This window comes from Mauremys reevesii, linkage group 2, assembly GCF_016161935.1.
Source record: "Mauremys reevesii isolate NIE-2019 linkage group 2, ASM1616193v1, whole genome shotgun sequence".
NCBI classification, from domain to species: domain Eukaryota; kingdom Metazoa; phylum Chordata; order Testudines; family Geoemydidae; genus Mauremys; species Mauremys reevesii.
This window is the reverse complement of record NC_052624.1, coordinates 208,854,402-208,870,696: the sequence shown is the minus strand read 5'-3', so window position 1 is coordinate 208,870,696 and position 16,295 is coordinate 208,854,402. Positions and strand designations below refer to the sequence as shown.

Here is a 16,295-nt window from a genome sequence, read left to right as displayed (position 1 = left end):
ATGATACAGACAGAGGATACAGCCGTCATGCAACGCAGTGCCGTGTGAAAATCAAGGACCCCAGACAAGCCTACCAAAAAATCAAAGCGGCCAACGGATGCTACGGAGCCTGCCACCACTGCCCCGCCAGTGACCATGGACTCTGATGATGGGACAGTGTCGACGGACAGTTCCTCGACGATGTTCACGGACGGGGAAGATGAGGAAGGGTTTGTGGAGGACGAGGCAGGCGACAGCGCTTACAATACTGCTTTCCCCGACAGCCAGGATCTCTTCATCACCGTCACGGAGATCCCCTACCAACCCTCCCCGGCCAGGAACCCGGATCCTGAATCAGGGGTAGGAGCAGTCGGTAAGTGCTTTAACCATGTTAACTTTTATTCTTAATATAACAGGAATCTGAAGTGTGTGAAAAGGAGGTCTCTGTATATATGGTGATAGAACAGAAATCCTCCTGGGAGAACTCCACGAAGCTCTCCTGCCGTTAATCGATAAGCATCAGCAGGAGGTTCCTGGGGAGAGCTGCCTTATTGGGTGCTCCGTGATAGCAGACTTTTCCGCGCGAGGCTTTCATGCGGTATTCAGGGAGCACTGCCTCCCAGAGCACGGCTGCATAGGTCCGTGGTTCGTGCTAGATTTCACGCAGCATGCGCTCTCTATCTCCTTCAGTGCCCGTCCTCACGGTTATCTCGCTCGGAGACTCCAGCATCTAAGTAGGGGAAGAACTGTTACGTTACGCCTGGTCCAAAGTATTTTTAATAAATAAACGGACAGACGGCATAGCACAGACTCAGCACGCAGCTGCGTGATGAGCGTAACGGAAAGCCAAAGAATCAAATGGACGCTCATGGAGGGAGAGGGGAACGAGGACGCAAGGTATCCCACAGTTCCTGCTGTCTCCGAAAAGCATTTGCATTCTTGGCTGATCTCCAAATGCTTCTAGGTCAAACACAGTGTCGCGGTGGGTCGGGGCATAGCTCGGCAATTTACGCACCCCCCCGACCCCCAGAAGTTAAAGGGAAAACAATCCTCTGTTGACTCTTTTACATGTCACCGTATCTGTACTGAATGCTGCAGATAGACGCGCTGCTGCAGCACTCAACAACAACATCCTTCCTCCCACCCCGCCATGGGTGGCTGATGGTACAATAGGACTGCTACCCATCCTCATCATCAGCCTATTGGCACATGGGGCAGTGCAAAAGGACTGGTAACCATAACAACCATACCAACTTGCTTGGGACCGGTCGATCAAGGTCGCCTGTTCCTAATTTTTCATGGTAGATGGTGCAGTATGGCTGGTAACCGTCCTCATCATTGCAACAGGGGGCTGAGCTCCATCAGCCCCCACCCTTCATTGTAAAGAAAAGATTCAATTGCCCCTGGACTAGCAGAGGGATGATTGGCTCCCTCCTCCACACCCCTTAATGTCATCTCTGGACTATCATTGCAGCTGGAGGCTTCCTTCCACTCATTTCTCACAAACGACTACCTGTGTCTTATTCATGCATTCTATATTACTTCATCACACAAGTGGGGGGACAATGGTATTGGAACCCAGGAAGGCTGGGGGAAGAACGGGATGAACAGCTGGGGTTGTTTCAGGAGCACACCCTGTGAATAGCATTCAGCTCAAAATTTATGCATGATTGGACAGAGAGCAGCTGTGCTCTCTGGTTCTATGATACAGTGGTTCTCTAGTCCAGTTGCCCATATACTAGGCAGGACTGATTCTATTTTTAGATACCCAAAAAGGAGGGATTGACTCAGGGAGTCATTCCCAAATTTTGCTTTTGAGCCCCTGGTTGATCGGCCAGGGGCACTTATGACAGCACCAAATGGCGCAGTGCAAAAGGACAGGTAACCATGACCATCTTATTACCGTCTTCTTACCAGTTCATGGTATGGTAGACGGTGCAGTATGCCTGGTAACCATCGCTGCTGTCATGCAAAAGCAAAAGCATGCTGCTGTGTAGCGCTGCTGGTCCGCCTCTGTCAGCGGCATCTAGTACACATACGGTGACATACACAAAAGGCAAAATAGGGTCCATTGTTGCCACGCTATGGCATGTGCCAGGGCATTTCATGGAAAACGTGCTCGAAATGATTGTCTGCCGTTGCTTTCCCGGAGGAAGGAATGACTGGCGACATTTACCCAGAATCCACCGCGCAAATGATTTGTGCAACAGCAGGCACAGGGGTCTCAACCAAAAATTCACAGAGACAGCTTAGACTCAGTTAATTGTTCGCAAAAAAGTATCTTTGCAAGGAATTCACTAACTGTTTCCCATCTCACAGCTTCCACTGTCTCCAGACCTTCCACAGCATCCCCCTCGCAGAGGCTGGTGAAGATTAGGCGGCGAAAGAAAATGACAAGGGACACGATTTTCGATGAATGTGTGGGCTGCTACCTAGCCGAGGCGGACCAGCAGAGGCAGTGGAGGGAGAAAGTCTCTCTGTACCAGCGCTCACACAGCGAATGGGAGGAGAGGTGGCGTGAGGAACAGAAGCAGGCGACTCAAGCAATGCTTGTTCTAGTGAGGGAGCAAACGGATACGCTCCGGCGACTTGTGTATGTTCTGCAGGACCGCTGCAGGACAGAGCCCCCGGCAGTATCTCTGCAACCACCCTCCCCCGCCACAAAGTCACATACCCCCCTCACCCTAAATAACCAGGAGGATGCCCGCCCTGGGCCGTGAATACTGTCACTGCACCCCAGCAGAGTGCTCAAGTAACCAAAAGCTCTCATACCCTACGTTTGCATAAGTCCTTCCCTTCCGGACTCAAACAAGTCCCAATCCCAGTCCCATCCCATAACTGTGTACTTAAGTAATAAAAATACTTTGCTGTTAAGTACTGTTTCCGTCATGTTTTTTCACTGAAGACTTTGTTTGAATGGGGTGCGTGGGGAAGCGCATTGCTAATTGCATAGGACAGGCACCTTTCCCAGGGTACAGACACGGGGGCCGGATCAGCAGCGGGTCACACACACAGTGCAGTCAGTAGGCACCGTGGTCGGTATGGGAGGTGGTTTCCAGGTTCTGTGTGGGCGGTGGGGATGTGACTTTTTAGCGGGGGAGGGCGGTTACAGATCTTATACAGCGGTCCTTGTCCTGGACCGCTGAGTCACGCAGCAGAGGAATCTGTATCCGTCCTCCTCCGCCACAAGGCCACATAGCCCCCCGCACACAGAATCCCAAAAAGGAGGGATGGCAGGCTCCGTTGAAACAAGCAGTCCGGCACTGCGGACCGCTGTAGGAGCAGGAGCCTGTCATTCCTTGAGTTTAGAGGCGGTCTTTACATCAGCGCACACCCTACCCACCACAGTCTGCGTTCCAGTTTCAACCCATTTAAGGAAAAGTCATGAATGAAGAAACCTCTCCTCAGTAACAGTGTGACATGTATTTTATTTTTACACGTGTCTTGGAAGTGGGGGAAACGGGGAGAACGGGGTATTTAACCGAAGAGAAGAGTCAACAGTAACTGGGTAAAGAAACAGGGGCAGGTTCAGCTTCTCTGTAAAGAAACTGAACAGTCACAGGTCACGCTGCTCGCTACTCGCTGGTATTTAAACAGTTCCTTGTCGCTGTCCCAGGCGCCTGTATAGGGCTTCATGAGCAAGTGCATTAGCGGGCAGGCTGGGTCACCGAGGATCACTATAGGCAAATGCACATCCACAACAGTTATTTCGTGGTATGGGAAGAAACTACCTTCCAGCAGGCGTCTGAGCAGCCCACAGTTCCTGAGAACACACGCATCAGGAACCTTGCCCGGCCATCCGACGTTCATGTTGGTAAAACGTCCCCTATGGTCCCCCAGTGCTTGCAGAACCATTGAAAAGTAGCCCAATTTCTCAGCAGCTGAATGTGGAAGAGGTGGACGATAAAGTGCGAGGAGGAGAAAACGGCGAGGATCGCAGCAGGCTCCATGCTTGCAGTGCTGTGGCGTCCACGCTGTCACTGACCAGAAAAGTGCACGAACAGATTGCCCGCAGGCGCTTTCAGGGAGGGAGGGAGTGAGGGCGTGATTGACGGTTCAATGACGACAGTTACCCAAAACCACCCTCGACACATTTTTTCCCCCAGCAGGCATTGGGGGCTCTACCCAGCATTCCAATGGGCAGCGGGGACTGCGGGAACTGTGGGATAGCTTCCCACAGTGCACCGCTTCCAAAGTCGACGCTGGCCCCGTGAATGTGGACTCAGAAATTCGAATTAGTGTATTTAGTATGGATACACAAATTCGACTTCATAAGGTCGAATCCACAAATTCGAACTAAGTTGATTCGAAATAGTCTTGTAGTGTAGACAAGGCCTAAGTATTACAACTCTTATTGACTTGTCAGCAACTCCCACTGACTCAGGAAACTCCCAGAGTGGCAACACCCTTCAAGATCAGGACCAGTGTAAGGAGGCAGAAAGGCAGGGATCTGGAAGAAGATGTTAATAGTAGGCATAACAGACTTCTGATTATTAAACAGTGCTCAGGATTTATTAGTTTTAGTAATCAGAGTCCCATATGATGCTTACCTCCCCACCCCCCCACCCCGGCAGGATCAAGCCTAGCGTCGGGAGGCAGACAGAGCATATTTGTTTTTTCAGATCCCAGATTGAGTTTGCAGTGCTGGAAGTTAGGGCAATCATATTTGTACTTGTAAACTATGCAAATCTAAAATGAAGTAATTGAGAGAGAATAAATATAGAATCCCATGATGTCATTTTTAGAGTCATTCTTCTGACAAGAGCTACGCTTTAATATTGAGTGTTCAAAGGTCTGGAGATCTGAGGGATTAGGGACCTTGAAAGGAAGATGCTGTGATTTTAAAATGTTGCAAGATGTGGTACTTTCTGCATGAGGTCACATGACCTTGTGAGCCATCTAACTTCACTAGATGACAGGAGAAGGCCAGGTTTGCAGCTGAGACATTAAGAGAGATGATTATACAATGAGTTCAAGGATCTAGAGTGCAAAGGGAAAAAGACAGTACAGCAAATGGTAGCAAAGATTCTTTAGGCATAATAGCAAAGGTAGGCCTTGTTCAAGGGACACCATCACACTTGCGTGAGAATGTTATATGCAATATGTTATATACTTTGCTTGGCACAGATAAAAGTGTGATACCACGCCAGTTATTACAATTCCTGAGAGTTCCTTTCTTTGGTGTCTTCACAATAACTAGGGGCCAGGATAGATGCTGCTAATTTAGGATTTACCTTGAACAATTCTGCATTCAAGTTATCCTTGCCAGGAGCTTTCCCATTTTTTAAGGATCTGAGGCTTGAATGATCTCTTCCTTAGTTGGGGTGTCTGTGTTGATATCAAGATCTTCTTCTGCCTCGTGGATGTTTGCTTCCTCTTTAGGTGGCTTCATGTTCAGCAATTCTTTTTTGGTTGTTAGTAGGTGTCCTTTTTTGTTCCTGATGAGAGTGTTTGTTGGTGTCTGCCATTTACCACTGATAAGCCGTGTCATTTTGTAGATGGTTCCTTGTTCACCACGAGCAGCTGCATCCTCTGCTTGTGTTGCCAGATTATCAATATAATGCTGTTTGTCTGGTCTCACAAGGCGTTTGACCTCCCAGTGTGCCTTGCTATACTGCTCCTGGTATCTGTCCTTTAGCTTCTGGGATTTTGTGTCTAAAACTTTTTTCTTCAGGGCTCGTCTGGTTTCTGTGGTGTTCCATGTGCTGCCTGTAATCCACTCCTTCCTTTATTTCTGCATGAGCCTAGACAGGTTTCACTGCTCTTGTTTATAAATTGCTGTTACTTTGTCCCACTTCTTGTTGATCTCCTCATCTGCATTCCCCTCCTCTTCATCAAGGTCTGCAAGTGCTTGAAACCTGTTCTTTAGCTGCAGAACGAAAGCTTTCTGTATTTCAGGAGACTTTAGCTTGTCAATATCATAACATCTATGTCCCTTGTTCGGTGGATCCACACTTCTCAGTTTTAGCTTGATGGAGGCTGTCACAAGGTGGTGGTCACTGCCAACATCTGCACCCCTTCTCACTTTCACATCTGTCAGTGAGCATCACCCTTTGCTTTTGATCATGATATGGTCAGTCTGGTTCTTATCTCTGCCGTTTTGCACTTTTATCTGTGCCAAGCAAAGTATTATGTAAGATCATAGTCCAGTTTATATCAGAAGCAGTTGATAGCATTCTCGGAAAAGAGCAAGCTGGTTTTCGGAAGGGGCGTGGATGCACAGACCGGATCTTCATTCTACGAAACATAATAGAACAGTGCTTGAATGGCAACCGCAACTCCACATAAATTTCATAGATTTTGAGAAGGTTTTTGATAGCATTCACAGGACCAGCCTATGGTGCATTCTGTGGGCATATGGAATTCCTTTCTGTATAATCAATGTCATCAAAAGCTTCTGTTTCAACTTTACATGCAGTGTTGATCACAGTGAGCTCAGTTTTGAAGTCAAAACAGGAGTACATCAGGGGTGTGTCAGGTCTGCAATCCTCTTCAGCATTGCCATCCACTGGGTAATGTGGCGTACAACAGAAGACATGCCAACGGGCATTAAATGGACACTCTTCTCATCCCCTGAAGACCTGGACTTCGCAGATGATGTCACTCTCATGTCACATACCTAACACCATATACAAGAAAAAACAACTCGACTCAATGCATTCAGCCAGCAAATTGGATTGAAAATCAACTACAGTAAGACAGATATCGTGACATTTAATATTGCCTCACCATCACCAGTATGGATAGAGGATTATGTTCTCACCAATGTAGAAACATTCACATACTTGGGCAGCACCATCAGCCAGGATGGTGGAACAAGCCAGGACTCCAGAACAAAATCAATAAAGTCAATAACACTTTCAGGAGCTTAAATACAGTCTGGAAATCATCAAAATACAACACCAAAACCAAACTCAAGATTTATCAGAGCTGCCCACTTTCAACACTACTTTATAGTGCAGAATGCTGGGGAATGAGAAAGTCTGACATGTCTGAACTGTCTTGATTCCATACAACCTGCCTCAGAAAAATCCTCCATATCTTTTGGCCCAGAACAATCTCAAATGAAGATCTATTGACACAGTGCAGCCAAGAAGATCTGAGCACCATCATTGGCAGGAGGCGTTGGAGATGGATCAGTCATGTGCTTCAGATGGAAACTGATTCCATCACCAGAGTAGCAATAACATGGACATCTGAGTGAAAGCAAAAATGAGGCTGCCCGAAAAAAACATGGCGAAGAGCTGTGGAAGCCAAGCTGAAAAACCTGGGGCACAGCTGAGGGACCATTGAAAGACTTGCCAGAAACAGACAGGAAGGGAGGAGCTTCGTCACTGCCCTAAACGCCAGAGGCGTAATAGGAATATGATGATGATGAATATGTTATATAGCTACAAGTAGCTACAAAGAAAGAAGTTAGGAAAATATTATTTTTCAGCTTGCTTACTTTTTAGATTTGATAGCCATTTATCTATAGTCCATTTTCACCCTTTTCCCTGTATAGTTAAGACCCTAATAAACATCAAAAGGAAAACTGAAAAAATTATTATGAAATAATTAATCAGTTATTTAAAACAATCAGAATATGCTAATTAAAGGGTACTTTATTAGCAACTGGAATATTTAGAAATTAGTCAGTATAAAAAATGCAAGTTGACAGTGCCCCTATGAGCAAGATAAATGGCTAGCTATTCAGTGAAGCTGTCTAACATATGCTTAGTTCTCTGAGAGCTTAAGCATTCAGGAAGACAGAAAATAAATCTTGTCAAAAATAATCTGATCTGTGATGAAGAATGAGATAAGTGGATAAATACGCTCTTTCAGAGCAGGGGCCTGGTTTCTTTATGTGTCTTGTGCAGCTCCGAGCACACTGGTAATAATAAAAACAATATAATGAAAAGTCAGGTGATGTCATTTCAGGGTTTGGTACTTGCAAATGGGTATAATGTTGTGTGCAGACCTAGATTGTATGGTTTTTTGTCTGTGGGTATGTCAGCACTGCAGTAAAACACCCATGGCTGACCTATGTCAGCTGCAAACTTCAAACTGTAGGGCTATAACGTTGCTGTGTAGACTTTTGGGCTTGAGCCAGATGTTTGAGTCACAGAGCTCGGGCTCCAGCTTGAGCCCGAACATCTACATTGTAGTTTTTAGCTTGCAGCCTGAACCCCATGAGCCTGAAGGCTTGTCTACACTTACAGCCTTGCAGCGGTGCCTCCGAAGCGCATAGTGAAGATGCTACCTATGCCAACGGGAGAGCTTCACCCTTTGTTGGAGGAAGAGGACTAAAGTCAATTGAACAGGACTGAGCGGGTTGGGTTAGTCGCTTAGCAGCAAAGAATTCAGGCCACTGTTGGATGAACAAGTACATGCAAAAAGTCATTGTAGGTAAGAGGGAAGCATATAGGTTTATGAAGTAAAGTAGATTGCTTGCAAGAGAGAACTAAAAAGTATATAGGTTAAACTAAGGAAGGCTGCATACTCCTACACAAACAATGGAGGATAAAAGCAAGGTTGCCTTAGAAGTTGCAAGGTACTTTTTGGATGCTGTATATAGGGACAAAGGTTCAGTGGAAGGAGATACTAGTGGGGCTAAAACTGATATGGGGGATCAAAGAAACAGATATTGATAAACTGGGTTCTGTCTTTTAGTGCTCCCAATGTGAAGATAGGGAACAGATGTCATAAATACACACACCTTTCCCAAAGAAAGAAGAAACTGTGAAATGGAAGTGGCCAAAGATAAAAGGAAACATTAAGCAGAGATATTTGCAGTCTCTTTTTGGAAACAGAAGAGGTATCAATGGACTAGGGAAACGCTACTGTTAACAGACATTTAACAGGGGATGTAAGGATTATTTAGGAAATTACAGGTTTATAAACTTGATTTAAACAGCAAGGGAAGATGCTAGAAAGCTTAATCAAATACATGATAGAGGAGCACCTAGAAACTTTGGATTTAATGAAGGATAGAGGGCACAGATTCACAAAAGAGGGATCATGTCTAAAAATTTTGATGGACTATTTTGATGAAGTAATCACAAGCACTGATAGAAGAAGCCATGAACCTAATTTACCTGGATTTTAGAAAAGCTTTTCAAACTGTACAGCACAAAAGACTAATCTGTGGGGTGAATAAGTATGGCATAGGGAGAGCTACTTTATTTGATTTAAAAAAAACCTAACTTGGATACAGAAAGCATAGGAGACTTTTGAATTGAAGCAGTTTAGGTTGGAGGAATGTGAATAATGGAATGCCTTAAGGATCATTTGGGCTGATTTTGTTGAATTTATGCAGCATATTGATAGCATGGAAGAAAGAACAAGTAGTAAGCTGATGAAATTTACTGAAAATACAAAACTGAGGGAATGTCAGTACAAAAAAGGCAGGTGATAAAATTCTGAATGACTTGACAAGGAGGTGGAGCATTGGCAAATAAGTAAGCATATGCAGTTCATTCTAGCGTAGAGTAATGAGGCAAGGCAATAGAAAAAAAAAAGAGCTACATACCCCAGATAGTCATACAACTTAGAACACTACACAGACAAATGTGAATAACGCTGTAAATCTTCAAATGTAGTATTTATTAGCTGTTTTGTTTTTAAAAGAAAGTAAAATTCTTGGACACGTAGAAATATGGAGTATTTCTGGTACTGACCAGAGGGAAACTGACTCTCCTGATGCTGGCAAAGACTTCCTCACTCTGACACCGTTTCCTGGACCCTCGGCACCAGCTGGCAGAACCCTCCATGGTCTCCCCAAGCTGACTCATCCTTGGAGACAGAGGCGGAGTTCTGCACCCAAACAAGGCACCTGCTCCAGTATCCATCCTACATCCCACCAGATCCTAGTGCAGGTGCCCATCGGGCCCCTGGTCCAGAGGACAGTGGCATATGTAGGTCAAATAGCCGTTTGTACTCAGTGGTGTCTGAGAGAAGGGCAGCTCCGCCACCCAACCTGGACTCAGTACAGAGCCTGGTACCATCACTCAGGACTTAGGCCTGCATGATATGATTGATGTAGAAGTTAGAGGAGGAAGGCCCCCTGCCAGTGCAGGTTTTATCCTCATCCTCCCCAGACAAAGTTGTGTCGGGACCGTGCAGCTCGGCGCCACAGGATGACATCAGAGCTCACCAAGAGCTATAGAAAAGGGTGGATTCTAAGCTGGGGCTAGAGGTGAAGGTGCTTAAAGAGTCCTCACAGAGCCTGACTGCTATCTTGAAAGCAGCAAAGGTGGCTCTATCCCCTAATGAGGCTGTTACGGGTCCAGTCAGGTCCCTATGGAAGACCGCTTCTTCGCTGCCTGCCACAGAGCAGAGACGATGTACTATGTTCCCACCAAGCGGTGTGAATAGCTATATTTCCATCCCCCCACCCCCTTGTGGTCACAGCGGCCAACAAAAGAGACAGACAAGGGCTGCAAGCCAAAGGACTCAAAGAAGCTGAACTTGTTTGGTAGAAATATTTGTTCTACTGATGGGTTACAGCTTCGCATCTCCAGTCAGCAGGCCTTGCTTGGGAGGTTTAACTATAACGCCTGGGACTTCATGTTGAAGTTTAAGGATTCGCTGCTCCAAGAGTTCTCTGTTCTAATGGAGGAAGGGAAGACCATAGCCAGGGCCTCCCCCCAGGCTGTGGTCCTAAGAAGGTGCTCCTGGCTCCAATCTTCAGGGCTGCCACTGGAGGTTTAGCAAGCCATTCAGGATCTTCTGTTTGAGGAAACCTCCCTCTTCTCTGAATAGACAGATGCAAAACTCCATGGCCTGAAAGATTCCAAGGCCACCCTTAGATCCCTGGGCCTCTACTCCCTGGCACCTTCGAGGAAGCATTTCAGACCTCAACAACTAGTCCACTTCTTGGCTTCACCACATCACCAAGACTTGTTTAAGAAATAGAGCAGCGGTTATAAATGCAGGCAACCACCCCCTTCCACCTCAGCCTCACAACCGAGATCACACAGATACCCAGGAGGCCCCAAGCAGAACTTTTGAAGAGGCACCCAGGGGCATTATATCAGTTCCCATACCGGATCCTGCCCCAGCTTTGTTTTCAGACCAACTCTCCTACTTCAGCCCAGCATGGTCCCTCATCACCTCGAACCTTTGGGTTCTGAGTACAGTGGACGAAAGTTACATGCTTCAGTTTTCTTCCAGCCCCCCCTCCCATGCCCATCCCCATTCAGGGACCTTTCTCAAGAGCAAGCCTTCCTGCAGGTAGGGGCTGTGGAGAAGATGCCTCCGAACTTAAGAGGGAAAGGGTTTTATTCTCGCAGTTTTCTAATCCTGAAGGCCAAAGGGGGTCTGCAACCCATCCTATGCCTGAATTGCCTCAACAGTTATCTCAAGAAGCTAAGGTTCTGCATGATCTCCCTGGCCTCCGTTATTCCTTGGATCCAAGGGACTGGTACGCCACCCTGGACTTGAAGGACATCTAGTTCCACATCTCCATCTTCCATGGCCATGGAAGGTTCCTCAGGTTCATCATAAACCAGACCCACTGCCACTTCACTGTCCTCCTCTTTGGCCTGTTGGCAGCCCCTCAGGTTTTCACAAAATGCATGGTGGTGGTGGTGGTGGTGGTGGCGGCCTTCCTCCGAAGGTGAGACATTCAAGTATTCCCTTACCTCAATGACTGGCTGATCAGGGGCCAGTCCGAGGCCCAGGTGAAAGCCAGCATCAATCTACCTTCTATGCCCTGGGCCTATTGATAAATGAGCAAAAATCATCTCTCATTCCCATGCAGAGGATAGAATTTATTGGTGTGGTGCTCAGTTCCACCGACACCAGAGCCTTCCTCCCAGAGGTTCACTTTCAGACAATGTTGGCTGTGATAGCCAAGGTCAAGCCCCCCCGGCACAACAGCCCAAGTTTGCCTCAAACTTTTAGGTCAGATGACTGAATGCACTTACATGGTACAGCACGCAAGACTGCACCTCAGACTCCTACAAGCTTGGCTGGTCTCAGTGTACTCACTGAGCCATTACCACTTGGACTCAGTGCTTACAGTTCCCGCCCTGGTCCTCATTTCCCTTGACTAGTGGAGGGGTCCCTGATCAGTGGGTGCAGGTGTTCCCTTTGTCACCCCCCACAACCATCAGTACCCCTAATTTTGGACATGTCCGATCTAGACTGGGGGGCTCATCTCCAGTACCTCAGGACTCAGGGCCTGTGGTCCCAAGAAGAGCTCCCCTTGCACTAAAATGTCAGAGAGCTCAGAGCGGTCCACCTAGCATTCCAGGTGTTCCTATCCCAGATCAAGGGCAAAGTCGTACAAGTGCTCATGGACAACACGGCAGCCATGTTTTCGATCAACACACAGGGAGTAATGTGCTTTACCATCAAATTTGTGAACCTATCCATCCGTGGTCGTGTCGAGCTTCATGAGCCCTCCTTTTGAGCTGTTGGCATCACGGCCTTTGTCGTATCTCTCCTGGAAGGTCAGCTTCCTGCTAGAGATTACCTCAGCCAGAAAAGTCTCAGAAATTAGGGCCTATACATGAGAACTGCTGTATATGGTTTTCTTTTTAAGAACAAGTTCAGTTGTGCCCCCACCCAGCATTCCTCCCAAAGCTGGTCTCATAGTTTCATAATAATCAGGCTATTTTCCTGCCAATTTTCTTCCCCAGACCGCACAAGAATACAGAGGAGCGGCATCTTCATGTCTTGGATTTTAGATGTGCCCTGGTCTTCTACATTGAGAGAAACCAAACTGTTCCCTAAAGCCACGCAGCTCTTTGTGGCATTAGCAGACAGGATGAAAGTCTTACCGGTTTCAGCACAGACAATTTCATCCTGGATCACTTCCTGCATTCATATGTGCTATGAGCAAACGGGTACTCTTCCTCCTGCTATCTTGACAGCACATTCAACAAGAGCTCAGGCATCATCATCAGCGTTTCTGGCCCAGGTCTCCTCCCACTATGCCATCACCTAGCAGAACAGCATGATGCCAAGTTTGGCAGAGCAGTGTTGCAATTCACATGTTCATGAACTCTAATCCCACCTCCTCAGGTTCCCCTATGGGAGCCACCTAACATGGAATTGACATGAGCAAGCATTTTCTATGTACCTAAAATTACTTGTGCATCAGATTCAAATTCAGCATGTGGAGATGCTGCCAAATCTGCTAGGCCCTGGACTTTAGTACAGCTTAGGATTCCGCCTGCTATTTGTCGTTGACTCATTGCATTTCGGAAGCCTAAAAAAAAGAATTACTTATATCTCTTCTGTATTTTGGTAACAAGATTTTTAACTCAGAGCCCCAGTGTTCCATAGCTTTGTCTGAATTATATTTGTGTTGCGGAATTGTAGTTTAATATGCTTTTCATGAGGCTTACTTGTAAAACCAAACAGGTTGACTTGTTGACTTTTTAGGATGGGATGTTCAAAAACACTCAATATTGACCTAACCCTTCATCTTCCTAAAAGTCAATGGGAGTTTTACCATAGCTCTTTTAACAATCCTACCCCAAAAGTTCAGATTAAATTAAAAAAAAGTTATATTTTAAATAATGAAGTCAGGTTAGAACTGAGAAACAAATATTTATTAATAGAAACAAATTTTTCCTTTTAAGTGGCTCATATTTGAAAGGCCAATGAACACCTTAACAAAAATTTAATTAAAATATAGAATGTAAAAAAAGCAACAGAAAAGGCAGGAATTAACTTGCATTAAAAATCAGTCATAAAAAGAGATCAGCTGAAAAAGTTGTGCTACACCATGTCAGTGTCAGCAAACAAATAAGAAAAACTCCCTCTTAACCCTCAAATGTCAAAAGTTAAAAAAAAGTTGTTAGAAGTCTGTTTTAATAAATAAATTAATATTTACTCAAGAATACATAAAAGCCATTGTAGGGTCAAAATGATGGTGATTTCTTTCTGCTTTTCCCTATTATATCTACTTCATTCTAAATGGAGAGAGTCAGAAAATGGAAGGGAAAAATGCTCAGAATATTTTTTTCTTTGTTCAAGTAAAATTTAATTTCAGCTAATTTTTTCCAACCAGATCTAATAAGAAATTACTAAATATCAGCAAATGTATGTTGGCTTTTTCCATTGTTGGAGGGAGGAATGAAAATATTTCTGTCTGTCAGTCCAGACTTAGCCATGCCACCTTGCAAATGTCTAGAAGGGACCCAAGAGACTAATATGGGTTTTTTGGTTACAACCTGTTCCTACATCCATTTAAGTCCATGACAGTTTTGCCATATTGACAAATGGCAATGGGAACAGGATTGGTTCCTTTGCAGTGAAAAATGATTGTTTAGAAATATAAAAAGTATGGAAATAAGCATGTGATGTTTGTTCAGCACATTGTGAAAATGTCTGTTTTTGATCTCTTAAAATCTAAGCTCATTGATACACAAGTTTAGACACGTCTAGATAAGTATATGCTGAGTTAATAAAAGTTGATGGTAACATTTTAGAAGCTGCTCCGAGACTAAAAAAGAACCAATGTTTGATCTAGCAACAATGACAAAAGCATTCTTTTCTTTGTGATAAAAGAAAACATCTATGTGGATCTGCAAATATGTCAAATCAGTTTGAAGAGGCTAGTAAGTGCTGGTATATTATTTTTTTGTTGTCAAGTGATTTTATTCTTTATTACTAGACTTCAAAGAAGAAGGAAAGTGTGTTCTGTTATCATATTCATCAGTCATAATTTTTGTAGACGATTCTTGACACACACTATGTTTTACTGCGCTAACAAGAGAAAAGACCACCATTAAGTTTGTGTATCTTGGCTTTTCAACAAAGTCACATATCAGAAATAATGCAAGGGGTATGCTAATAAACAATATATAATGTTGACCAACTGGGAGTAAGAAATATTTTCTAACTAGTTCTAAAGGGAAACAATGTTTTTTTTAAAAAAGAGTGTTTGTTGTTTACGCAATATATGTTGTTCTATATGTCACCATCAAAAGCCTCTTGTAAAGAGCTCAGCACAATAAATCTTTGATCTTGATTGTCATTATTTAAAGATATCTGCTAGATGTAGATGTACTATGGCGTGTTCACACTTACCTACATATAATAGTAAGATTTTGAATGGCATCTGTTCAAAATGCATTTCTGCAGACAATTTCCATGTCACTACATACAGTCATAAAATAAGAAAAATAATTGGAACATCTTAAACAGCAGGTCTTTCAGATTTTATTTGTAAAATTGAATGAAAACCAGACTTCTCCAAGTATATGGTGATTTCATTTCTCCATGCAAGGCCTTGGCTTGGTAAAATAGCATGAAATTTTCACATTGGTTCAAATGAAAAACAGCCAAGAGATCTGTAGTTGTTTCCATTGAAAACTACCACAGCACATTTTGTTACTGTCATTAAGAAAATTAAAATAGTCACCGATGGCCTCAACTTATTTTTGAAACCGTCTGATACATTGTTCTCACAGGGATACCTTTACAAATCTTTTGTTTTTCAGGACTGACTTTGGTCATCCAAGTACTGTTCCATTTAATATGGAAAGGAAGGCATCTGTTCAACCTCTTTGCACTGCTTCTAGAGGGCTTTGGGTTGGAAAGACACAAACAGAAACTTAAGGATATGTCTGTCTACACTGCTGCTGGAAGTGAGCCTCTCAGCCTGTGTAGACCAGGGACTTGAGAGCCAGAGATCCAGCCCAAGCTGCAGCATCCACACTGCTATTTTTTGAGCACTGTCTCAAGCCCCATTAGTCTGTCCACCTGGGCTGTGAGGCTCCCAGCCATAGTGAAGACATGCCCTTTGGTTAATTCACCTTCCTGAGAGGCGGTAACTAGGTTGACGGAAGAATTCTTGGGTTTGAGGAGGAATGGGATTAGGATACATGGGTTTTATTCCTGGCACCGCCACTACTTCATTATGGGCCTGATCCAAAAGCCCATTAATATTAAAGGAAGGACTCCCATTTGACCTCTTTGCACCTTACTTTACAAATCTGTAAACACAGGCATTATCACAGTACTTACCATGCAGTGCAGTTGTAAAGCTTAAAAAGTGTCATTTGTAAAGAGCTATGAGAGATTCAAGTAAAAGGTGCTACAGATGGCAAAGTGTTATTTAATATTAATAATTAATTCTTAATGAAAACACCTCTGGAGCGCTTTAAATTACCACTTTGAACTAACCATTTTGAGTTATAATGAAATGGTTCAGGCTGTATGATTAACAACATTTTCTCTACCCTTGTCTCTTTAGAAGAAGACCTACCAGTGCATCAAGTGTCAGATGGTTTTCTACAATGAATGGGATATCCAAGTTCATGTTGCAAACCACATGATTGGTAAGTGAAGCACTAAATCTTGTTGAAGATAGATAG

At 44.5% G+C, this 16,295-nt stretch overlaps 1 protein-coding gene across 9 annotated transcripts in view; it reads left to right on the top strand.

The window, feature by feature from the left end:
- ZNF521 (zinc finger protein 521) overlaps positions 1-16,295 on the top strand; it is a 272,635-nt gene that overhangs the window by 122,972 nt on the left and 133,368 nt on the right. For all 9 annotated transcript variants that reach the window (XR_005594185.1, XM_039525126.1, XM_039525125.1 and 6 more), the window contains one exon: positions 16,175-16,259. Coding sequence is in view for 8 of the 9 variants with exons in the window: in XM_039525126.1 (XP_039381060.1) it covers positions 16,175-16,259 (85 nt within the window). In the remaining variant the exon portion in view is untranslated. The remainder of the gene's footprint in view (positions 1-16,174; positions 16,260-16,295) is intronic.